The sequence below is a fragment of the Chiloscyllium punctatum genome, chromosome 15 (assembly GCF_047496795.1).
Source record: "Chiloscyllium punctatum isolate Juve2018m chromosome 15, sChiPun1.3, whole genome shotgun sequence".
NCBI lineage: Eukaryota > Metazoa > Chordata > Chondrichthyes > Orectolobiformes > Hemiscylliidae > Chiloscyllium > Chiloscyllium punctatum.
In genome coordinates, this window is record NC_092753.1 from 96,815,343 (window position 1) to 96,841,970 (window position 26,628).

Below are 26,628 nucleotides of genomic sequence, written 5' to 3' on the forward strand. Positions count from 1 at the left end.
CTCCAGCATCTGCAGTCCTCACTTTCTCCGAAGAGATATACCATGCCCAATCCAGGCCAGAGACATATTTTTCTCATGTGTCTTCCTCTTTGGTCACCACAACAGCCCCTCCCAAAGTGGAAACCACATCAAAGATCATGGGCTGGAGTCTGTCTCCGGGATCATGAACACATAATCCAGGCTGACTCTCCGTTGTGGTGCTGAGAGAGCGCTGCACTGTTGGAAGTGCAGTCTTTAGGATGAGGCATTGAAGTTCAGGTCACAGCCCCCCCCCCCCCCCTCTCAGGTGCAAGTGAAAGATACCACAGCGGCACCTTAGTCGATATTTTCCCATCATGGTCAACACCATACCACGAAAGAAAGTGGGCACATTTGCTGTTGTGGGATCTTGCTGTGCACCGATTGCTTCCTGTACCGGGGGCTATCCATTGCTTAGGGATGATGTTCTGATGTGGTTAAAGACGTCCAAAATTTAATTTTGTTTCTGGAAACCGAGAGGGTTTATTTTATTGAGTTTGTGTTTTTTTTCCAGAGCAATCTGAGTAGCGTGAGCTGGACAGGAAGATACTTGTGCAGAGTTGTGTCTGTTTGAGAAGCTACAGCTCTGTGTGTGTGTGTGTGTGTGAGAGAGAGTTTATAAAGTCAGCAGGAGGCGCTAGAGGCCTGTTTCTCCTTGCCCTCTCTGTTAGCTCTCTCATTATCCGTGCAGCACAATTGTGTGTGAAAGACACAGCGAGGGATGCTCTCAATCAGATACACCAGAGTAACTTGCAGGCAGGTCCATGAGGAACATCGGAAGATTTCAGTGCATCCCAGCCAGCAAGGGGGTTGGGGGGAAACCACATCTGCCCGACACCTCCTTGTTTTGCAAGCCACCCCACGCGTACCACTCCCTGCGAAGATTCATCTCGTCAAAGTTGAGTCCGAATGCAGTTCTTTGGTCCGATCCACCGTCTGGATCAGAGAAAGACCCATCAAATTAGACTTAAAGAAAGAAGCCAGCCGAAGCTGGAAGCATATACAAAGCACAAGGCACAGCTACCAACTCCTATTGACCTGTGCTCAACAAATGGACTCTATAAACAGTATTTAACCTTTTCCATTCTCGCTGATAGACACAGTAAGACGAGAAAGAAAATATTAGCAACAAACGATTTGTCTGACCCACTTAGGAACTCTATCTTGGGCGGAGGGCAGACAGAAATACGGTTTTTGATTTATCTAAATCCACCCTGACATGTTTGGAGTTTAAATGATGACTGATGGGTTTTGGAAACATTGTTTAGAAGTATTTAAACTGCTTGTATATACAGCGTGTGAGCACAGCCCAGAATTCCCTTCAGTCTATCCCATTGCAAACTGCCCTCTCACTCTTTGGGGTGAGGGAGAGGGGACAGAATTTGCCAAAAGGTAGAAAGAGAGAGAGAGAGAGAAAAAACATCATTTCCTTTTCTCCGGCGGATCTGAAACTGACTTTTAAAAGCTGTTGTCTCGTTGCCGGAATGCATCTCGCTTCTCTGGCTGTTTTCCTTCCTCTCTCTTTTGAGTTAAATGGTTGATTCCAATCCTGCCCTTTCTTTCACACACTTTCTCCACCCCCATTTTTATATCCCCAAATTAAAGTTGTCCTTCTCCCCGTGCAAATGTCAGTCCAGAACCGTGCCTCGATGCTCATTCATAGCATATCAGTGTGTGTGTGCATGTACTGTGGAGAGGCAGATAGAGAGACACACACAACACATTGAGCAGGATAACAGGGAGTCTCCTGTGTAAAACAAAGTCAGCACCTACATTCTGACACAGAGGAGGGAAGCCAGCGGATTATCTTGAAGCTTTTACCATATGGACGAGACAGATTGAAAAATAAACCTCACTGACTTGATCCCTCTGATGAAGCACTAAAGATCGGGGCGTTGGATGGTAGTGAGCATTTAACGCCCAATTGTGTGTCAGTGGCTTATTTTGTTTGAAAACTGTCCTCCTTGACATGAAAAAGGCAAGACGTGAGGAATTCAAACTGCCATCTCTGGTGTTTGGTGGTGCCCAGAGCTCAGGAGAAAGTTGACCGCTTTACCAACGGGTTTCTGGTACCGAGAGCTGTCGGACTAATCGATTTCTCCTGACTGTGAACCAACACTGGAGATCAAACTGCCTGCTTTTAGTCGCTAGGGGAACTACTCCAATTCCTACTGCTGCTCCCACCGCCGCCAGTGCTACTGCCTGTGTTATTTCATCCTCAAACCGTTCAACAAATTACACATCGGATTTACTCCTCTGGATCTCTCTCTCTCTTTGGAAAGTAGCCTTGCACTCCAGTTTGCAGACTTCCCTCCACTCTGTCGCCGGCAGTGATGCTAAGATGGTTTTACTAACATACCTCGCTGCCTGTGGATTATTCTGCCAAGTTTATGGTAAGTCTCTGTGTGTGTGTGTGTGTGTGTCTCTCTCTCTCTCTGACTTGCACCGATTCGAACTCCCCTTGTAGCTTGTGATTTCTGCAGCTTCCACGGTTTTACAATCCTTTCTTGAGTCTGGACACAAGTTTGGGCTGGTCGCTCTGTGTGCGGTTTTGTTTCTTTTTGAAAGAAAACGACAGAAATTGCTGGAGAGAGTGTTTTGTTTTCTGCATGTTTGGGTGAGATTTTACAGAAACACATCGGTGTTAGTCGTGTGTGTGTCTGTGGAGATGTGAATTCACCTTATCATCTCTACAAAACTTTCAAAGGCTCCGCTAGAGACAGGAATTCAAGATTCTCTCAAACGAGGAATAGATTTTTTTTTATTGAAAACGTAGAGGTTGAGTGTAAAGGGATTGTAATTTTATTCTTGAAGGTTGGGATGCAGTTAGGGGTGAGTTCCGGAGTACAAGTGGGGATTTACCAGACTCCACCCTGTCTCCGAGGGAGAAATATTTAATATCGTGCATTTGTTCTTCAGTCAATCCTCAATCAATCCAGTTTGTCGGTATCTGATGATCTTTAGACACATAAAGATGAGGCCAGTTAGCCCAGGACCTTTTGAGAGCTGCGATGGTTTTCTGCTTATTGTATGTACAAGGTGTTCCGACTGCATTCTGTTCTTTATCTGACAGGGAGAGTCACTGGGGCTGGTCTGGTGAGCTCCTTGGGGTGGGATTGGCTCCTCAATGACTGGAGACAGGCAGAGAGGGGATGGGTGTGTGTGGGGGGGTGGGGTGTGTGTGTGTGTGGGGGGGGGGGGGGGGGTGGGTGATGTGGGGCCCTGCTGGCAGGTGGGTCTGAGTCAGGTCCCTCCTGCCTGGAGCTGAACTCTCTGTATGGACAGGCCCTATGGTCAGCTCCACCTGGCATGGGGCACTAACTCCAGGACAGCTATTTCATTCCCAATTCTTGACCATTCCTGTCAGCTTCTCCCTGATTTTCTCATCAGCATCTCCTTCCTGACAATCTTTGGTTTTCTCCCTCCTTTCATCCACCTCTCCTTCAGTCTTTCCCCTCTCTATCTCCATCCATCACTGTCCAAATGTGGACATTCCCTCCAACAGTCCCCCCAACACTCAACTCTCTCAACCCCATCTCCCTACCTACACTCCCTAATCTCCCTCTCGTCAGCTGTCCATCCCAATATTCCATTTCTTTTTTTCCCTCCTTTCTTGTCAACCCTTCATTGGTCACCCCTTTTCATCTCTCACTCCATCCACCCTTCATCCCTCAACCTCCTTCATCCCTCACTCCCATCCACCCTTCATCCCTCACCCTTCTTCATCCCTCAGCCCCATCTACCCTTCACCCCCCCCACTCCCACTCTCACTCCCGCTCTTATCTTCACCCTCAGGCCTGTTGTAGGTATGAATGAATTTGTAGTGTGTGTGACCCAAAGCTTTCTCCCAAACCTTCCCATTTGACTAGGTTATCACTGTGATTATTGGACTAAAGAAACATTGTATTGACACCCTGACACTTCAAAATGGTCCCCTGTAAGAATTTGTTCAAATTTGGTATCTTGATAGGATCAACTTGAAACAGTTTGAATAGAGCTTCCAAATTCAAATGTTCAGTTTTAGTTGAAATGCATCTTCTCCTCACTGACCTCCGCCAATCAGCACACTTTCACTTACATGGTGTTCATTGCTTCATTCAAACAATTGGATAGTTCAACCTTTCAAAAAAAAAGAGCATTTGAAATGAGCAACTGAGAGTGTTTTTAGTCTGCACACATCTGCGAAATCGTAAGAGGGCAGAGTTTCCCAGTTCATCTCATTAACATATCTGAGTCATGTCAGACCTGTTCCGAGTCTGAAGTCCTCTGAGGAAGAAGTGGGAATGAGGCAGGGGAATGCAGGAAGAGAGGATGAGAGGGAGGATGGACGGGAATAAGGGAGGGGGGAGAGGGGGAGGGTGAGAGGTATGGGAGGGCCAACAGGAAAGATTAGGGGTTCAAAACCGAATTGCAGCAGTTGTGATGAATCTTCTGAATGAAAATGGGGAAAGGATGAGGGAGTCAGCTATCAGCTTAATCTTTGTTGTACTCCTCATTGTGAACTCAAATAACACCAAACTGCCTATCACCGGGAAGTTTGAATAACAGATCTCAGCAAAATAATATCCCATTTAATAGTTTGACAGGTCTGATTCTATCCCTGTGTTATTGTCTTGTTAACAAGAGAAATTCCTATGTATGATAAGCTAACTCAGGCCTTAACCTGTTTCTCAATGGTTTTTGGTACAAGGAAGAAAATAATCCCTTTGTTGTCTGGTTGAAGGGTGAATCTAGGCTGGATTCTGACGAGGTTGAGGAGTCTCACTCTATTGATACACTTGATGGCTAAGGCTGGTTTAGCCAGTCTGGCACTGAAAACTATAACTGCGATTGTATGTGAGATTGATCCAGCATGATGAAAATAGATCTGAAATCAGTGCAGTGTTTATTTTCAACATTGTCCAACTTGTTTATTTGCATCCTTTATTCTTTCCTGGGATGTGGGTGTCTCCAGCAAGTGAAGCATTTGTTGTCTGTCCCTAATTGCCCCTGAACTGAGCGGCTTGCTGGGCCTTCTCAGATGACAATGGTCTGGGTTGCATGTCACCCCAAACCAGGCAGATTTCCTTCCTTTCAGGATATTAGCCAATCAGATGGATTTTTATGATAGTCATGATCACAGTTTCTGAGACTCCTTTTAGATCTCAGGTTGGTTCATTGTGTTGAAAATCTACCCGTTGTCATTGGGCGGATGCCTGCAGAATATTACTCTGGACCTTGAGATTACCAGCTCAGGGGCATTACCACTCCACCCCTACCTTCCTATTTCTGCCTATCTTTGCGTCTCTTCTCCTATCCTTCCCCTCCATCCCGTTTCCTCTCCCTCCCGTTCACCTCTTCCTATCTCTCCTTCCCTTCCCTTCCTCCATCCTCCTGCCTCCATCCATCCCTGCCCTCTTGAAATATGTTCTGCCCATGGTAACTCTGTATGTCAGTGGGAGATATGTAGTCAGGGTCGCTTGTGTGTGTAAACAGTGTGGGACTCTTTCCTAGATGTTCATGGTACACCAGCCATTCCCCCCATCAATCCAACAGTTCTCATCACCAAAGGGGTTTCAACACACTGAGTCCTCAAAATGGTGAACTTTGAACTGTCCCTTCAGTGCCTGCTGGGCATTTTCTTTTCAAAATGGGGGAAACAAAAATCCTTTGAACTTTTGGCATTGGAAATAAAACCCATGAGATTAACGAAGAAGCCGTGGTTACATGGACCATGGAAGCTAAGTCTGGATTGATCACATCTCCTTAGTTTCCTTGGTACTATACCCAATGGGGCTTCATTTTTAAAAAGAAGTCTGGGGGGAGGTGTTCAAGTTAGCAACCACAGGAAGGAATCAGTTGGATCCTGGTAATCTGTTGAGTCACCATTTCCATTTTGTCAGCCTTCATTCCCGGAATGTGGGCCCGACTGGCGAAGCCGACAGCTGTTGCCCGTGCCCTTTGATATGGTGGCAGTGAGTCACCTTCTCGATCAGCTGAAGGTTTGAATACAGCTCAGGTTGGTTAAGAGAGTAGCTAAGAGTCAATTACATTATTGCAGGTCTGGAGTAACATGTAGACCAGACCATCACAGGAACATAGAAAACAGGAGCAGCAGGTATGCCACCTAGCCCTTCAGGCTGGCTCCACTGTTCAATAAGATCTTGGCTGATCATTCAATGTAGAGCACTGCTCCTTCTTTCTCCCCATACCCTTTGATTCCTAGTGAGGTTACCAGGAAAAGGGGGGGGAGCTTGTGTTCCCTAAAAGCATGTCAGTGAAACAAATGCATATTTAGATCAAGTCCAACAGACTTCATGCTCACTTCCACCGATATCTAGCTTTTTATTTTTGAGATTTATCAACCGAATTCCAGTTCCCAAGCTTCCGAGGTGACACGTCCACTCAGTGTGGACGACTAGTCCAGTGACATAAGCAGCAAACCACTGTACTCACAAGCAAACACAGCCTTTGTATAATTAAGATAGGATGAAAAGAGAGAGTGTGTAAGGCAATGGACGAAATGAGAACTTGGCGGGGTATGGGGTGTGGTGGAAGAAGAAGGAACAGAGGTGGAGTGATCATTGTGTAATGGGGAGGTAGGAAAGATGGTGATGGAGAAGACTGTGTTGTGAGAACAGTTAGAGGCGAATACCAGTCCAATAATCCAGCGCTGTCCATGAGTGTAACTTGTGATTATTGAACCACAGGTAAAACAAAGACAAGCAAAGATTTCTATTCTTGATCAATCAGAGGTTTCAGTTGATTTGTAATAGACTGGGTGATTTGGTTTAGATTTAATATCTTCTGGCCCTGTGATAAATGTATGCAACAGTGTCATGCTCGTTCAGGGAAGCAGTAGCACAGCAATAAGGTGATAGGTCTGGTAATTCAGAACCCCAGGTAGAATTCTTTGGAATTACGGGTTTGAATCCTACTGTTGTAGCTGAGGGAATGTGAATTATTTTATTAGATCTGGAGTTATAAATTCTGTCTCCATAATGGTGACCACTCCCACAATCAATGATCATCACAAAAAAAAAGTCTGGTTCAATAATGTCCTTCAGGGAACAAAATGTGCTGCTGTTACCTGGTTTGACTTACTTGCGACTCCAGACCCATGGCAATGCCATTCTTAACTACTCTCTGAAATGGTCTAACAAGCCACTCAGTCCGAAGCTCATTACAGATGGGCAACAAATGTGATGCATGAAAGAATTTCTGAACATTCTGCTGGTCACTACCCTTTTCAGGTGAGCTGGTTTAAAGTCACTGCGCTAAGATTTCAGCAGGATGTGAATTCAGGGGAAGAGAAAACCATACTTAGACCAGGGGCATGTTGAACTCAGCAAAATTTTACAGAGGATTGCATTGATCTCTTAATCAGGAGCTCCCAAGCCTGGACACAGAATTCAGGTCATGTCCCCTTTGAAACACTGCACAGAGAGTGCTGCTGGAAGTTATATCTTATGTCTGTCTAGTGATCATACGGCCACTATTTAAAGAAAAGCAGGGAAAGTTCTGTACAGTATTTAACCCTCAAGCAAAACTGCTAAAATAAAAGATCTGGTTGTTTATCTTAGTGCTGAATTTGGGGTCTTGCTGTGCTCAAATGTCCAGCCCTGTCCCCCCCGATTTACAGCAGTGATTGAAAGAACCTGATTGAATGTGAAGCATTTTGGGACATCCTGTGGAGGTGAAAGGTGCTACTTAAGTTCAGGTCTCCCTCAGGATAAAACAGACCTGGGATTGGAGAGGGAGCGAGACTGAATGGTGCTGAGACTGGACGTCGGTGAAAGGACTCACCTGGCAGACAATGTCCTGTCATTTATTATTCTTCATGATTTATATCAATCAGACCTCAGTCATGTGCAGAGGAAGCTGTAGCATTACTTTCTATAGATTTAATTATTCATTAATAAATAAGAGAGATAGAGAGTGAATGCAATTAACCAACTCAATGGAAGTGACAGCACAAATTGGAGCAGATTCTGAGCTACAGACTGTAATTAATGTACTGAATTGTTTGTAGATGTACGTAACAAATGCAATTAACGAGCGAGCCAAAAAACCCGACACTAAAAGAAAAACGACATAATTTATTCTGCCTTTTTCGAATCACCTCTTCCTTCGGATGCCTGAACGTCACCTTTATGTAAAGTTGCACTACAGGATGTAAGGGGCAATGGAGCATTACATTTCTGTAATGTTCTGTCTCCCCCTTCCCTGCCTCTGCTTCCCTACCCCCCCACCCCCACCCCCGCGCAGTTCCCCTTACTCACCCGATGAAATGTTCCCTTCTTTCAGACAGCAGGTTGAGCAAGCCTTTGTTCCAAGCAAGAGTGAAGAACCCAATTATCGAGGAACATCTGGGCCACAGTCTGCTCCATGCAAACAGCTGTGTGCTCCACCTCCCACACCACACCACTCCACCTCGACTTAGTGGGTCATGTGCTCACCTCAGCATCACTGGGTTGTGGGTTTTAGTATGCCTCCACTTTATCACACAGTCCAGGCATGCGCCCCCCAACCCCCCACCCCCTCCCCCCCCCCACATGCACTGTTTCAGGGAGTGATGCTGCACTGTCAGATCTGCCAGATGAGCAGCTAAATTAAGCCCATCACCTCCCCGTAAAAGGTCCCACTGTGCCGTTTTCGAGGAAACCAGTTCTCACTCCATATTAGCCAACATTCCTGCCACTTTCACATCGCTGCTGGGCGATCGTTCCCCGTGTAAATCAGCTCTCACCTTTCCGACATCATGATGAAGGACTGTGCCCTCCAAGTATCCCATGAACTGTAAAGTGCTCCTGAGGTCCCATGAAGGTGCTATAGAAATGTGCTGGAGAAGGATACCCCAGTGTAGAGTCAGCGCCTGGAAGATGGGCAGGTGGGGAAACAGACACCCCCTTGCCTGACTCTGATAAGGTGACATTTTTCACCCATCTGTTATTTTTGGAAATATAGAGCAACCCCCGTCTCCATGGAATCATTTTCCACCGTTTCAGTTCCCCACACTTTAACTGTGGGCAGCACATATTATAGGGAACCTTCCGGAACCAGGAACCAGGAGGCTGCCGGGAAGGTACATTTCCCTTTCAAATTAATGGGTTCTCTCCTATCCGCAGTTTCGGGTTTACGTGGTAAGTCATGGAAAGTATCCCCGTGGGTACAGGGTTACTACTCTATACAAAACAGGAGCAGGAGTAGGCCATTCAGCCCTTTGAACCCTGCTCCACCATTCGATATGACCATGGCTGATCATCCATCTCAATCCCCTATCCCCGCATCTTTGGATCCCTTTCGCCTTAAGGCCCAAATCCAACTCCTTCTGGGAAACCCACGGTTCTGAGCACAGGTTTGATGGGGGTCTTCCCATGAGAAGTAACTGAAGAGACCTCTGCATCTCTGAAATTGTATGGCTTTTAACAACTGATTGCCTCAGGACTGTCTTGAATAAGGAGAGTCAAATGAGCAGTGCAGCCTGAAAGTCAAAATGTAGATCTCGACTGGGCAAGAATGACAGGTTCCCTGAAGGAACCAAGAGTCACAATGCTGAGAAAGCTCGGTCTGACACTGGCTGGGGATAGAGAAACAAATGGAAGATTTTAGGTCAATAATCTGCCAGCTGAACTGTAGCAGAAACAGTCTCTGTTATTCTTTCTCCGCTGCTGCTGCCAGACTTGCTGAGATTTTCCAGTACTTTCTGTTTCTATTTCAGACTTTAAATGTTGACAGTACTTCGTTTGTGTGTGGCAATCCTGCGATTTGATGAGGGCAGAGCAGTAGATGTTGTTTACATGGACTTTAGTAATGCCTTTGACAAGGTACCGCATGGTAATTAGTAAAGTTAGATTATGTGGGATCCAGGGAGAGCTTGCCAATTGAATGCAAAATTGGCTTAACAGTAGAAGATGGAGGGTGGTGGTGGACGGCTGCTTTTCAGACTGGAGGCCTGTGACCAGCAGTGTCCCACAGGGATCGGTGCTGGGTCCACTTTTGTTTGACATTTATAGAAATGATTTGGATGGGAATATTGGAGGCATGGTTGGTATGTTTGTAGATGGCACCAAAATTGATAATGCATTGAATAGTGAAGAAGGTTATCTGAAAAGGTCTTGATCAATTGGACCAATGGGCTGAGGAGTGGCAGATGGAGTTTAATTTGGATAAATGCAGGATATTGCATTTTGGTCAAACAAACAAGGGCAGGACTTATACAGTTAATGGTAGGGCCCTGGGTAGTGTGGGAACACAGAGAGACCTAGAGACTTTCTTTGGAAATTGTGTCACAGGTAGACAGGGTAGTTAAGAAGGTGGTTAGCACACTTGCATTTGGGTACAGGAGTTGAGATGTCTTGTTGAAGTTGTACAGGATGTTAGTGAGGCCACTTTTGGAATATTGTATCCGATTCTGCTCACCCTGCTATTGGAAGGATATAATTAAGCTGGAGAGGGTTCAGAAAAGGTTTACCAGGATATTGCCGGGAATAGACGGTTTGAGTTATAGGGAGTGGCTGGATAGGCTGGGACTTTTCTTGCTGGAGAGTAGGAGGTTGAGGGGTGACTACATAAAGGTTTATAAAATCATGAGGAGCATTTATAGGGTGAATAGACAAGGTCTTTCCCTGAGGGTGGGGGAGTTCAAAACTAGAGGGCATAAGTTTAGGGTGAGAGGGGAAAGATTTAAAGATGACATGAGGTGCAACCTTGGTACACAGAGAGTGGTTCACGTGTGGAATGAACTTTCAGAAGAAGTGGTGGGTGTGGGTGTGGGTACAGTTACAGCATTTCAAAGACATTTGAATATGTTCATGAATAAGTAAGGTTTGGAGGGATTATGGGCCAAATGTAGGCAGCTGGGATAGTTTAGTTTGGGAACAGGGTCAGCATGGTTGGGTTGGACTGAAGGGTCTATTACTGTGCTGTACGACTCAATGACTGTGTGCCTCTTTGAGTCTATGCTTCTTACCAATTTGGGATCTAACTTTGTTGCCCCATCCTGATGGTTTGGCGTCTCAATCAGCTCCTCACCCATACCCTGAGGTCAAGTTGTCTAAGATATTTTCAAATGAACCTGCTCAGAGATGTTTTGTGACATAGAATTGAACCCAGGCCTCCTGATCCAGAGGAAAGGAGACTAACCCTACACCACATAGAGTCCTCTCTGTCCCGTGGCACAATGATGATCGGAAACTGGAATACCTGACCATCCGTTTGTCCTTCCACTTCCCACACTGTTCCCCTGATCCTACGCACCACATTGTCACTGGTTTCCTGCCTGTGGACCAGTCACCAGATACTCGAACCCTCCTCAAGATTCTTGACCATCTGCGTGGACCTCGTGCGTGCAGGTGGGTGGGGTAGGGGGTGTCCTGGAAAGAAGTCAAACATTTGCTTTCCTGTAGCACCTTTCCTGGCCTGTGGATGTCCCAGAAGCATTTTATAGCTGTTGAAGTCCTTCAGAAGATCAGTCACAGTTATAAACTGATAGGACATGTAACAGCACACAGCAAGATCCCACAATGTGTTTTTGATCAGCCAATCTGTTTCTCAGTGATGTTGATTGAGGATGACATAATAGCCCCAGAGCCTCTGTGGATGGGCGTGGGGTGTAGTGGGGGTAGGTAGTTGATGGATCTCCCTTCTCTTTCTCCAATAGAAACCAAGAGATCTGTTTTGCGTCACCTCAAGACAGTCTCCATGTAACATCCGATTCATGAGGCAGTACCTCTGACAGTACAGCACACCCTCAGTACTGGGTCTGGGTGTGTCAGCCTGGGTTACATGGGCTTGGCTTCAGCAAGGGTGAAGTCAATCTCAGTGTCGCGAGTTTATGCTGTGGGTCTTCATGTGATAAGCTCAATGGTATTCAACTCTGTACTGGGAATTCAACATGGGGTGATCTAACATCCAGGGAACAGAGTCACTGCAGAGCTATGTGAGAACTGGACCGGGAAAGAAATACTCAAACGTCTTTCATAAATATAGTGAAACATGTAAAAGTTGCTGATAGCAAGGTCAAGATTGAATAAAAGAAATAGTTATGCAGTTCCTTTCCATCTACTACATATGAATAGAGAGTTATTGGACTGCTTTGAAATATGGTAATTTTCCTCAGGCATTTATGAAGCTTTCAGTTCCTGGTTCCAAAATACAGCTATTTATATAAGAAATTACAGTATTGAGAACAAAATGGAAATTGAGCAGGAAGTGAAATGAGTGTTGAGGAGGGCAGCTTGTCGCAGGGCCCTTCATGTCAACAGTTTAATGATAGTTCAGAGTACAGCAGTAACAAAGTGGATTGATCATTCCACATCACTCTCCTCTGGCCTCGCTTTTCTTGCTGTGCTTTCTTTTTTGAAGCAGCTTTCTTATAGCGATAAAGCTCTCAGCTCACTGCTGGAGGCTGGAGAGCTGTCACTGAGCTCTGCCTGGTCAATGTGGAGCCAGGAAGAGAGTTCAAAACACTGGCGAATTGTTAATTCAACAGCGTTTTCTTTGAATCCAATTTTCATCTTTTTTCCTCTTTACTATTCTGCCCATTCTTTTCCTCCTCTCCACTGCCCAGCTCCACTTTCCTCTCCTTCTCCCCTCTCCTCTCCTTCCCTGCCCACTTCTCTCATCACTGTTATTATTCATTCTCCTGAGGGATTCTAGGGGCTTCCCAGCCTGACCTTTTCTTTGTTCATTCACGGGGTGAGGGTGTTAACTGCCTAGGTCAGCATTTATTGCCCATCCCTAATTGGCCAGGGGCAGTTAAGAGTCAACCACAATTGCTGTGGGTCTGGAGTCACATGCAGACCAGACCAGATAAGGATGGCAGCTTCCTTCTCTCAAGGACATTAGTGAACCAATTGGTGAAACAGAAATTGCTGGAAAAGCTCAGCAGGTCTGGCAGCATCAACGGGAAGAAATCAGAGTTAGTGTTTCGGGTCCAGTGCCCCTTCCGTTCTGAACTCTGATTTCTTCCCGTGAATGCTACCAGATCTGCTGAGCTTTTCCAGCAATTTCTGTTTTTGGGTCTGTCTTCCTCTATCTGCATTTTTTTTTGGTTTTGATTTAGTGAATCAGACAGGTGTGTCCAACAATCAACATCAGTTTCATGGTCATCATTCGTTTTTAATTGAATCCAAATTCTACCATCCACTATAGTGAGATTTGAGCTCAAGTCCTTAGATCATTACCGGGGTCTCTGGATTAATAGTTGAAAAGTGTGACGCTGGAAAAGCACAGCAGGTCAGGCAACATCCCGAAGAGCAGGAGAATCGATGTTTCGGTCCCTTCATCAGGAAGGGCTCATGCCTGAAACGTCGACTCTCCTTCTCCTCGGGATGCTGCCTGACCTGCTGTGCTTTTCCAGCCTCATATTTTTCAACTCTGATCTCCAGCATCTACAGTCCTCACTTTCTCTGAGTCTCTGGTTAACAGTCTAATGATAATACCACAAGGTCTTTGCCACCCCTTCCAGATTCACCTCTTTCCTCCCTTCTCTCCTTGCTCCTGATGTTCACCTCCTCCTCTCTCCTACCTTCTGCTGCTCTCTCTCCTCTGCAGATGCCATCGGTCTCACTTCACACAGATAAACCTCTTCATGTCTGGGCCTGACCAGTGCATTTTCTTATCCTATTCTCCGGCTGTGGGTTTGACAGTGAGAAGACCCGTGTTTTTAAATAACCATTTCTTTGTAAAGCTAATCCTTATTGCCCATCCTCATCTTCCTTAGAAAGGGAAGGGTCTGGAAGACAGCAGAGAGGAGGAGAGCAGAGAATAGGGGAGGAGAGGAGATGATTTGTCTTTCTCTTGACCGTTGCAGTCTGGGTCTTGAAGATGCTCCCACGTGATGTCTGCCACATGCACCTCTGCGTTTCTCTGTTCTCTTCACTCTCTTGATGGCCACCAGGATCATCACCAGAATTTTGTCCCGGATCCTGCTGAAGCCAGTTCTGGCCCGCTGTTGTAGCCTCCAGATCAGCAAACCTGAAAGTATCACTTTCTGGAGGGTAGAGACTACACTGGGACGTGTATTTATTTTATCTAGGAAACGAGAACAAGCACAAGCTTAGAGCCTACTTGCATTTCTATAGCACCTCTCAAGCCCTCAGGACAATCTGAAGTGCTAGACGGCAAATAAGTACTTTTGGAGTGTAACGTCTGCTGTAAAGTAGGTGACGAGGTAACTGTTTTACACACCAGAAACTCCAACCACATGTAATGATTTTCAGACAGTCTAGGATCAGTGACAAAACCATAGACTTAGGAGCAGAAGTGGGCCATTCAGCCCATTGAGGATGCTCCACCACTCAATGAGATCACGGCTGATCTGATCATCCTCAACTGTACTTTTCCCCATTCCCTTACAGATTAAAAAATCAGCCTTGAATATACTTAATGACCCAACTTCTATGGCCCTCTGCAGAAAAGAAATCCATAGATTCACGACCATCTGAGAGAAGAAATTCCTTCTTATTTCTATCGAAAATGTGCAACCCATTATTCTGAGATGATGTCCTCTCAGCCTAGACTTTTCCACAAGAGGAAACTACCTTCCCACGTCTACCCTGTCAAAGTCCCCTCAGAATTTTGTATGGCTCAATAAGGTTGTCTCTTCTAAAATTCCAGTGAGTACAGAACTGATCTATTCGATCTCTCCTCATAAGACAGTCCCTCTGGGATCATCTAAGTGAACCCTCTTTGGCCTGACTCCAAAGTTGGCTGAAGGACAGATTCTGACCCAAGGACTTTGGAGAGAACTTCCCTCTGTTATTTAAACTATCGTGACCCTAAACATCTCATGTGAAGGACAGCACCGTTGACAGTGCCTGAATGGGTAAGCCGAGATCTTTAGGTTTCAGCGTGGTGAATCAAATTCGCAACCTGTGACTCAGTGGCAAGACTGATCAAGCTGTCAGTGATACTGAAATCTGCAATTGAACCCTAACCGCTGAATGTGGGATTGGTTGACTTTGTGGGGAAGAAAAGCACGAGGCAGGAGTTTTAAGAAATCAAATGAGTTGTTTTGAACTTGTAAATGCAATTTGAAAAATGGGCCAGCCTTGTCAGAATCATTGAAATGTCTGTGTCGGTTTCTGTTTTAACAAGAAATGATTTATTTAAATATGACATTTTAACAAGAGAAAAAAAATCCATATTTATTGCTCTGTTAGCTTGAAATTGATCTGATTATATCAGATTCCAGCCGTAATGTGGAAAAATAAATATTTCTGGCATGTAAATGGGACAAAGGTTGAAAATGGGGGAGTAGAGCTGTTTAGGGACAAGGAGGATTTACACTTGGAGCCCAGAGGGTTTGATGGAGCTATTAATAAATACTTTACATTCAGTTTTTTCTGTTTATAAAATTATGAGGAGCATGGATAGGATAAATAGACAAGGTCTTTTCCCTGGGGTGAGGGAGTCCAAAATGAGAGAGCATAGGTTTCAGGTAAGAAGGGAAAAATATAAAAGAGACCTAAGGGGTAACCTTTTCATGCAGAGGGTGGTGTGTGTATGGAATGAGCTGCCAGAGGATGTGGTGGAGGCCGGTACAATTACAACATTTAAAAGGCATCTGGATGGGTATATGAATAGGAAGGGTTTAGAGGGATATGGGCCGGGTGCTGGCAGGTAGGACTAGATTAGTTTAGGATATCTGGTCAGCATGGATGAGTTGGACTGAAGTGTCTGTTTCCATGCTGTACATCTCTATGACTCTATGAAGGAGGAAGATGCTACCCAGGCCATGATGAAAGAGGAGGTTGTTCAGAAATTCAAAGGCAAAGGCTTTTGCTCAAAACTTCAATTTTCCTGCTCCTCGGATGCTACCTGACCTGCTGTGCTTTTCCAGCACCACTCTGATCTAAACACTGAAATTCAAAGGATTTACAACAGACAATGATAAGGAGAGGGAGGTGATTGCTTCATGGTATCACTGCTCAACTATTAATCCAGAGAGGAGAAAGTGAGGACTGCAGATGCTGGAGTACCAGAGTTGAAAAATGTGGTGCTGGAAAAACACAGCAGGCCAGGCAGCATCCGAGGGAAAAACACAGCAGGCCACTTCCGCTTCCAGTGACGTCACTGGGGACGGAAGTGGCCTGCTGTGTTTTTCCCTCAGATGCTGCCTGGCCTGCTGTGTTTTTCCCTCAGATGCTGCCTGGCCTGCTATGTTTTTCCAGCACCACATTTTTCAACTCTATCAATCCAGAGACCCAAGTAATGTTTTGAGGACCTGGGTTCAAATCCCACCATGGCAGGTGTGGAATTTGAATTCAATAGTAATCTGGAATTAAGAAACTGTTAATGGTGATGAAACCATTGTTGGGGGAAAAAACCCATCTGGTTCACTCATGCCTTTCAGTGAAGGAAATCTGATGGAATCCTCACCTGATTGGACCAACATGTGACCCACACCAATGTGACTGACTCTCAACTACCCTCTGAAATGGCCTAGCAAGCCATTCAGTCCAATGGCAACTGTGGATGGGTAATTAATGCTGGCCAGCCCAGGATGCCCACATTCCAGAAATTAATTTTAAAAAGAGGAAAAGGTTTTAGATCGACTGCCTGAACTAAGGCACCAGACGGAATGAGAAGGATATTGAGTGGTGTGAGAGTGAAATTATGAGGGACTGGCAATCATTTTCAAGTCTTCACTCGTCTCAGGAATGGTGCCAGAGAACTGGAGAATTGCAAACATTGCATTGCTGTTCAAACAAAGTTTTAAGATAACCCCAGCAACTGCAGGTCCATCAGTTTGACCTCAGCAGCAAAGAAACTCCTCGAGACAAAATTTCAGGAAAAGGTGAATAGTCATTTGGGCAAATCTGTGCTAATTGAGGGAAGCCAGCACAGATTTGGCAAGGGGGAGCCTTGTTTAACTAACTCGATGAGGATTTTTGAAGATGTGGCTGGGGCTGTTTTCCCTGGAGTGTCGGAGGCTGAAGGGTAACCTTGTAGAGATTTACAAAATTATGAGGGGTGTGGATAGGGTAAATAGGCAAAGTCTTTTCTGTGGGGTCGGGGAGTCCAGAACTAGAGGGCATAGGTTTAGGGTGAGAGGGGAAAGATATAAAAGAGACCTACGGGGCAACCTTTTCACGCAGAGGATGGTACATGTATGGAATGAGCTGCCAGAGGAAGTGGTGGAGGCTGGTACAATTGCAACATTTAAAAGGCAATTGGATGGGTATATGAACAGGAAGGGTTTGGAGGAATATGGACCGGGTGCTGGCAGGTGGGACTAGATTAGGTTGGAATATCTGGTCGGCATGGACGAGTTGGACCGAAGGGTCTGTTTCCGTGCAGTACATCTCTATGACTATGACTCTATGTAACAAACAGAGTTGATGAGGGTAGTACTATTAGATGTGCGTACATGGATTTCTGGAAAACAGTGCCATAGAGCAGAGTTTCCAAACAAAGTTATAGCTCATGTAATAATAGGTACAGGAGCTGCATAGACAAGAAATTGGCTGAGGAACGGGACAGAGAGTGATATTCAATGGATGTTTCCTGGGCTGGACAAAGGTTTGTTTTGGAGTTGTCCAAAGGTTACCTTTAGGACCTTTACTTTTCCTGATTTACGTTGATGATGTAACCCTTGGTGCACAGGGCACAACTGCTGAATTTGTGTTACTACGTAAGTTGAAAGCATTGTGGACCCTGAGGAGGATAATGAACAACTTCAAATGGAAATGGAGACCTTGGTGGAATGGGCTGATAACATTTCACACAGGGATGTGTGTGAAGCGATCCCTTTTGGAGTAAGAATACAGAGAAACAATCAAAACTAAAAGAAAAGAAGGAGCAAAGGTGTGTGTGTGTGTGTGTGTGTGTGTGTGTGTGTGTGTGTGTGTGTGTGTGTGTGTGTGTGTGTGTGTGTGTGTGTGTGTGTATACCAAGACATTGCTTGGTTGTTAGTGAGAAGGGCACTACCTGTGAGATCCTTCTTGCATGCCCGGCCAGTCTGTATTTGAAAGACATTTGGTTAAGGAATGTCACTTGGGCAAACGTGGACTAATTGAGGAAAGCCAGCACAGATTTGGCAAGGGGAAGCCTTGTTTAACTAACTTGATGAGGTTTTTTGAAGAGGTAACAGACAGAGTTGATGAGGGGAGGACTGTTGGATGTGGTGTACATGGACTTCTGGAAGGCAGTACCATAGAGCAGAGTTTCTGAACAAAGTTATAGCTCGTGGAATAAGAAAGGTTGAGAGGGAGCCAATAAAATGTGGAGCTTGAAAAACACAACAGATTGTCTTTCCTGGTCCTTCGTTGCTGTCTAACCTGCTGTGTTTTTCCATCTCCGTATTTTATTGACTGACTTCCAGTGTTTGGACTCCTTACTATCAGCATGTTTAGAAGGATTTGGACCAAACACTGGCAAATGGGACTAGTTTAGCTTGAGAAACTTGTTTGACCTGGGCTAGTTTGGCCGACAGGTCTGCTCCTGTGATGTATGACTCTATCACTCTCTGTCACCTCCCAGTATGACAATTTGAGAATGCGAAGCCAGTTTTGAGATGGAGTAGAGGGAAGTGTGTGAATATGAGAAATGGGCGCAGGAGTCTCCTTGCGCCTGCTTAGCTTTTCAATAACACCTCGGGCTATCTTCTCCCTTAACTCTCTTACAGTCCAAATATCTGTTGAACCATCTTGAAAATTCTCAACGATGGAGGCAGAGAATTCCAAAGGCTCACAACCACCTGAGTGAAGAATAATGTTCTCATCTCAGTGGGAAATGGCTGGTGCTCCCATTTAAGACTATCTCTCCTGGTTTCAGAGCATCCTCTCAGCATGCACCCTGTCAAGCCAATTTTATGCCTTTCATTGAGGTCACTGCTCATTCCTGTCAACATTGACATGGGGTGTTTGGGCCTGTTTCTTATGTTGCAAACTCAATGTAATCCCATCTAAAAAGGAAACATTTGTTAAGTGGAGGTCTCAGTAAATCAGGCAGTATCTTTTCTTTTAATGTCATGAACCAAGGATTCCAGAATATCTTCTGTCACCAAAACTAACTCATCGTGAAGATTGCTTTGATGTTAACTGCAAAGTGACACATAGGACAGGCATGAAATTAAAGGCAGGCGTATGTTTTATGAAGCTGATTTGTTTGAGAGAGGCACATGACTATACACTCAGTCTCTGATGTAAGGGGAGTCTTTTGGATCTACCTGGTCTGTTGACAGCCTGGGAATCAGTGGCAGGAGACCACACCCAACAGATAGTGTCCATTCCAAGAACACTTCCATCACAAGAGTCATCACCTGTAATAGGAGCTGGAATTGCTGGAGAAACTCAGAAGGTCTGGGAGTGTCTGCGGAGAGAGAGAAAAACAGAGCTAATGTTTCAAATCCAGAATGACTGTACTCCCTAATGTGTAACATTGATGCTTGCAAATGCTTTCATTTCAGGGTAAAAGTGAGGACTGCAAATGGTGGAAATCAGAGTCTAGATCAGAGTGGTGCTGGAAAAGCACTGCAGGTCAGGCAGCATCCGAGGAGCAGGCAAATCGACGTTTCAGGCAAAAACCCGGTCCTGATGAAGGGCTTTTGCCCGAAACGTCGATTTTCCTGCTCCTCGGATGTTGCCTGACCCGCTGTGATTTTCCAGTCACTCTAATCTTTACACTACTTTCATTTCAGTCTTCCACTGCACAAAGCTTGTTTTCCCTCAATGTATGGAAGCTGGGTGAAGGATCATGGAACAGACAAGCATAATAATTAGGAGCAGGGGATAGGCCATTCAGCCCTCAGGTCAAGGCTGCCTCATCATCTAGTAAGATTAGGGCTGACCTGTTTGTGTTTCAAATTATGCATTCCCACCTACTCCGAGTAACATTTGATTCCCTAACAAGGATCTATCCACTCCTGTGTTTTCAAAAATGATCCTACCTCCTCCTACTTCGGAGACAGACAGCTTCTAAAGTCACAGAATTCTCTGAGAGGGAAAAACAATGCCTCTCATTCTGTCCTGACTTTAAACCAGTGCCCTCTGTAAAACCTAGGAGTAGGAGGAGGCCATTAGGCCCCTCAAGCCTGCTCTACCATTCAATATGAACTCCACTTTCCCACCCTTTGCGTGTGGGAGTGCTTCCCACTGTCCATAGGACTGCTCTCTCATTAGAGAGAGACAGAGAGAGAGAGAGAGCTGCAGATGAGTTTAACCTGAGGGTCACCTCACCTTGGAAAGAGGGTGAGGTTGAGAAGGCGGGGCCTTCATGATTACAGAGATAGGGAGTGGATGAGAGAGGAAATTCAACTTGTGGTTTAGAATTGTGCGGATTTGATGTTGCTGGCTTTAGGTACAGGAGAAAGACTGGGGACCAGGTTAGTCAGGTTTTACAAAAGGCAGAACAGCTCTGAAGGTTTGGCCTATCATCTGAGGATGGGAGCTCTTTCAAACACCCCAAGTATTTTCTTTTGCAGGTGGAGTGCAGTGATGCCTGTTTTCAGCCAACATCTGTCGGTGCAGCTACCATTCATCACTGGAGCCAGACTGGGCCCTCCTTCTCCTTGTAGTGCTTCGACAAAAGTGTTAAAGAGTTCAGATTACTTTCAAGGAGCTGCCTAATGACACATTGCCCAGCAATCAGCCAACTCTGGGCTACTATTAACTTGCTCATGATGCACTGCTGTCACCTTAATTTCTATCTTGGCATCCTGATGTTGATGAGAGAGGGATCACTGGACTAAACGAATGTGTCTTTCTTGTATTTCACAGACACTAAAACATGGATAATAATAACTCTTTCAGCCTGTTTGATGTGCAGCTATAAATCAGGTCAGTCAGTGCTAACGCTCCACTCCCCCCTTAGTCGGATACTAATTTTATGCACATTCTTTTCTCCTTTCTCTCTTCACTGCACTCCCCAATTCCTTCTCCTGCTGATTCTTGCTGGGTTGAAGATTTATGCATCTCGAGTCCCTTTTCCCAAGAATGAGCCATCGTGTCTGCATCCAGCAGGGTTGTCTCTCTCACAAGCTATTAAATACCTAGCAGCAATCAAGATAACCTCTGGTGAGAAAGTTAGAGAGAGAGAGAGAGAGAGAGAGAAGGAAAGAAAGAAATTGCACCTTACACAATACTCTTTCTGACTGCAGGATACCCTGTTTCAAAATGCTTTGTGCCTTTGTCAGTGGTGTCGCTCAGTTGGCTGGACAGCTAGCTTGCAATACAGCCCAGAGGACTCAACATAGAGTTCTCCAGTTTCAAATAACCTCCCTTCCCATCCCCCACTCCCTTCCCAGCCCCTCCCCCTCCCTTCCATTCCTCTGACTGACCATTCCTTCTAATTACCAACCGGATTCACTCCTCTCATCAACAAACCAGGGTGTACCCTCTACCTGTCTTCACCTATCCCTACCTCACAACTCTGCCCCTACCACCCCCTTTATTTGCAGCTTTCCCTTACACCTACCCCCAGACCTGAGGAAGGGTTACACCTGAAGCATTGGTTTCTCCACCTCCTGATGCTGCCTGGCCTGCTGTGTTCTTCCAGCCTCCTGCTTGTCTACTTTTCAATATAGAGCAGCACCAACAACTCCCACTCTTGCACCAACTAAGGTTGCAGTAGTTCTGCCTTTTCAACCTACCCCCTCACCTGAGGGGTGGTGACCCTCAACTTAAACTCACCCACCAGTTATCTCTCTCTAATGAGCAAGCAGCCCTATGGGCTAAGTTCTTTTTACTTATATCCAATGCAACAAATCTTGAAGTGTAGTCACTGTTGACACTCGGGTGGTTCAGGAGCCAATTTGAGTTCAGCAAGTCCCCACAAGCAAGCAGGAACCTTTCTCTATTTAGTGATGTTGTTTGAGGGTTAAATGTGGGCAAATGTACCGGGGAGGATGTCTCTGCTCAGCGTGAAATATTGCCATCAGGATCTTTAATGTTCATTGTGCGAACTGACAGTGTTATCAATTTGACATCACAGTCAAAATGGTAGTCACCTCTGATAGCACAGCACGCCCTCACTGGGATAATCAACCTGTAATTTTAAGCATTCATTCAAAGACTATGGGTGTCACCGCTTAGGCCGACATTTATTTCCCATCCCTAATTGCCCAGAGATTAGTTAAGAATCACCGACATTGCTGTGGGTCTGGAGTTACATGTAGACCAGACCAGATAAGAATGGTAGTTTCCTTCCCTAAAGGACATTAGTGAACTGGATGGGTTTTTCCCAAACAATCGACAAAGTACTCATGATCATCATTAAACTCTTAATTCCATTTTTTAAATATTCAATTCAAATTCCATCATGGTGAGATTTGAACTCAAGTCCCCAGCGCATCATCTAGGTCTCTAGATTAATAGTCTAGCAATAATACCACTGTGCCATTGCCTCTGGCAATGCTGTGATCACACCTCTGAACCTGTAACCTTTTGCCTCAAAGCTAAGGTGAGTGAAGGAGGTAGGGAATGTCGAAGAGAGCACGAGACAGCCTCTCATGTAGGTCTTTATGTATGATGTTTCACTTCTCTGCTCGAAAAAGCAAGCGTTAGAGATGCTTGATGTGAAGCTTTCCATTACTTGAATTGGATCAGACATTCTCTCTGTTCTTTTGCGATAAATTGCTCACAGGGGCTATGTACTTAAGAAGTTGAGAATTTCAATGAATAGAGCAGTTCCCTGTTACAATGATACCTTAGAATAAAGACACGTTGTTCGCTTTGTCTTTGCTGTAGCCGAAACACAGCAATTCCATTGGACCCAATTATACAAGATCTAAGTACTACATGTCAATACAAAATTGAAAACTACATCTGAAGAGGTTACTTCTCTTCTGTGTTATTAATAGAAAGTTTTCTTGTGTATTTTGGGAAGTTCATTGGTTGCTTTTTCTCTACAGCTCATCAAATGGTTGATGGTTCTCTCAGTCCCTGAGTATGAAGGTTGTGCGATTCATATAGGTTTCAGCTTCTAGTCACGGCTGCTCTCTGCTGTATCATTGAAACAGGTGCATGTACCCTTTGCACCCTTACCTTTTGCGAAGGACTGGAATGATTAACAAGCTGATTAACAGTCTGACAGCCTTGTGTTATAAGACTATCAGACAGGAGTCTGCTCTGCTAGTCAATGAGATTGTGGATGATCTGATAGCCCTCAACTCCACTTTCCTGCCTTTTCCCCACAACCTTTGAGTCTCTCACTAATTAAAAATCTGTCTATCTCAGCCTTGAATACACTTAATGACCGAGCATCTGCAGCCCTCTGTGGTAAAGAATTCCGCAGATTCACCTCCCTCTGAAAGAGGAAATCCCTCCTCATCTCTGTCTTAAATGGTAACAATCTTCTGGTAAGACGGCAGTGGAGTAGAGTTTCTGAGCCCAGGGCTCATCTGCTCCATCCACTATTCTTTTTGCTTCCTTTCCTTTTTGTTCTTTCTTCTTGTTTTTTTTCTTTTTTATTTTACTTACCTCTTGGTGAAGAGGTCCATTGCAGCATCGATGGTGAGTAAACTCTGCAACGTGGACTCAAATAGGCCAAGCAAAACGGTCATGAGTAGGACTAGCAGCACGGATTCTAGTAGGCACAGCAGCAGGGACTTGGGTAGGCCCAGAAATGTGGACTTGCGTAGGTCCAGCAGCACAGACTCGAGTAGGCCCAGCAGCACAGACTCGAGTAGGCCCAGCAGCGGGGACTCGAGTAGGCCCAGCAGTGGGGACTCGAGTAGGCCCAGCAGCGGGGACTCGAGTAGGCCCAGCAGTGGAGACTCGAGTAGGCCCAGTAGAGGGGACTTGAGTAGGTCCGGCAGCGGGGACTTGAGTAGGCCCAGCAGCGGGGATCGAGTAGGCCCAGCAGCACAGACTCGAGTAGGCCCAGCAGCATGAACTCGAGTAGGCCCAGCAGTGGGGACTCGAGTAGGCCCAGCAGCGGGGACTCGAGTAGGCCCAGCAGCGGAGACTTGAGTAGGCTCAGCAGCGGGGACTTGAGTAGGCCCAGTAGCATGGACTCAAGTAGGCCCAGCAGCGGGGACTCAAGTAGGCCCAGCAGCATGGACTCAAGTAGGCCCAGCAGCATGGACTCAAGTAGGCCCAGCAGCATGGACTCAAGTAGGCCCAGCAGCGGGGACTCAAGTAGGCCCAGCAGCATGGACTCAAGTAGGCCCAGCAGCGGGGACTCAAGTAGGCCCAGCAGCATGGACTTGAGTAGGCCCAGCAGCACGGACTCAAGGCAGTGGGAACGGAGCTGAATTTGGGTTCTCGGCGGCTTCTGCATTGTCGAGACAGTCCTAGTGCCATCTCATGTCTGCAGCAGTGGGGATGGGTTTGGGCCTAGTAGGAGACCCAGCAGCATCAGCAGTGGCTGCATCGGCGAGGTGGGCCCGAAGCAGACTCAGGGGTTGAGTTTGGGTTAATGCAGTACCCAGCAGCATCATTGGCATCTGCATTGGTGAGGTCCATCGAGGACTCAGTGACAACAGCGTGGATGGTGGTGAGATAGTGCTGGAGAGTGGAGACCTCTGTTCCAGTGGTGATGTGGTGAAGGGGATTCATGCCTGGCCACCAGGCTCATGGTCCATAGCAGAGCACTTAACAAGAGGACTTTGGGAAGGGTTTAGAGGGATATGGGCCAAGTGCTGGCAAATGGGACTAGATTAGGTTAGGATATCTGGTTGGCATGGATGAGTTGGACCGAAGGGTCTGTTTCTGTGCTGTACATCTCTAAGACTCTATGACTCTGTGACTGTCAAGTTGGACACATTATTTTACTTTGGTAAAAACAATGACTGCAGATGCTGGAAACCAGATTCTGGATTAGTGATGCTGGAAGAGCACAGCAGTTCAGGCAGCATCCAAGGAGCTTCGAAATCGACGTTTCAGGCAAAAGCTCCTGAAGAAGGGCTTTTGCCCAAAACGTTGATTTCGAAGCTCCTTGGATGCTGCCTGAACTGCTGTGCTCTTCCAGCTCCACTAATCCAGAACATTATTTTACTTACCTCTTGATCTTCAGGGTCTGATGCCACCTTTCCAAGGATCCCTGGGATTCAGGATGGTACACACTTGATTTAAAGTGCTGCATGCCTAAGCTGTCCATGACTTCCTTAAGCAGCCTAGCAGTAAAATTAGAGCCTTGGCTTGACTGATTCTCTCTGGGTAGCCACGTGAAGAAGGCTACTAACTCCTCCAACACCCTTTCTTCCTTAAAACTTCATAATGGAATTGCCTCTGGAAATCTGGTCGACACATCCATTCTGGTTACCAAGTGCTTAGTTCTCATGAGGGGACCTATACAATCAATCAGAACCCACATGAAAGCAGGAATTGACAACAAAGGTGCTGGTTTTATTATGGGTTGTGGCTTACATACCATTTGGCACGTTTGATGTGTATGGCAGAAGTTAACCACATCCTTGTGCAATCCAGGCCAATAGAAATGCTTTTGTACCTTAGCCCAAGTCTTCCTCACACCTCGATGACCTCCTACAGGTAGTTCATGTGCTACCTGTAACACTTGCTGTCTGTATGCTACTGGCAACACAATCTGGTGCACTTTGGCCCATTTCCCCTGTGCACTAATCTTCCGTGGTCTCTATGTTCATCTTAGGATTCTGTCCTTAAGATACTAAGACTCATACTAAATCTGTCTATCTCAGCCTTGAGCACATTTAATGGGCAGCACGGTGGCACAGTGGTTAGTACTGCTGCCTCACAGCACCAGAGACCTGGGTTCAATTCCCACCTCAGGCGACTGTCTGTGTGGAGTTTGTGCATTCTCCCTGTGTCTGCATGGGTTTCCTCCCACAGTCCAAAAATGTATGCAGGTTAGGTGAATTGGCCATGCTAAATTGCCCATAGTGTTAGGTGTAGGGGAATGGGTCTGGGTGGGTTGGGCCAAAGGGCCTGCTTCCACACTGTAAGTAATGTAATCTAAAAAAAATTCAGGAATATATTCTGATTCCTTTTCTAAATATCCATCAATATGTATATCTTTTAACTTCTCAACTTTTTGTTGGAAGTCCATTAGCCTTTCAGGACTAAATACCTTTGCCTGACCCTCTTCCTGTTCAAGATTTTCCTGCACTATTACATCCAACAGGGTGTCAGCTAACTGAATCTCAACTCCTTCATCTTTCTCTTCAGTGTTTCCTTCTTGCTGTAACTTATGATAGTGGGACCTTGTTACTACACGTTTTCTTTAGTTCTTCATTTTCAGAACCTCAAACTTGCCCACTACACTGAACCCCGGCACTCCTTCCCAGTCTTATCCCAAAACACCAATTTGCCCCAACTCACTCAACCTGAACTCGACCTGGACTCAAACCCTCAGACTGAGGTTGGACACGCCACAGGTAGAACTCACCTTCTGTGCCTCAAGCCATTTTTATTCCACTTAAAATGTGGGGCTGGCTTAGCATTTCAGGAGAGATGTTATGTCTTCCCACAGGTAGTGAAGGGTGGGTGGACACCAAAATTTGCTAACTGATAGAATCCCAGAATTAAGACCACTAATCCCAGCTCAACCATGCAGTTTGGAGCAAGTCTTAAAATCCTAAGCTTCAGAATTTTGAAGAACGCCCCAGTGGAGTCAAAGTATTGCAGGAAGAATTTGTGTTGAAATATTCTCTCCTCTAAAGTAGGCATTGCTGGCTAAGCCAGCAGTACATGCCTGTCCCCAGCT

The 26,628-nt window shown here is 45.7% G+C and overlaps 1 protein-coding gene across 8 annotated transcripts in view; it reads left to right on the forward strand.

Annotated features, from left to right (window-relative positions):
- Window positions 1-26,628, forward strand: part of robo2 (roundabout, axon guidance receptor, homolog 2 (Drosophila)) — a 1,634,458-nt gene that overhangs the window by 994,957 nt on the left and 612,873 nt on the right. Inside the window, exon 1 of one of the 8 annotated variants that reach the window (XM_072585786.1) lies at window positions 1,486-2,411. The exons of the other annotated variants lie outside the window; for them this stretch is intronic. Within the exon in view, the coding sequence (XP_072441887.1) occupies window positions 2,360-2,411 (52 nt within the window). The 5' untranslated portion in view covers window positions 1,486-2,359. Of the gene's footprint in view, window positions 1-1,485; window positions 2,412-26,628 lie in introns of those variants that run through there. 8 annotated transcript variants of the gene reach the window in all.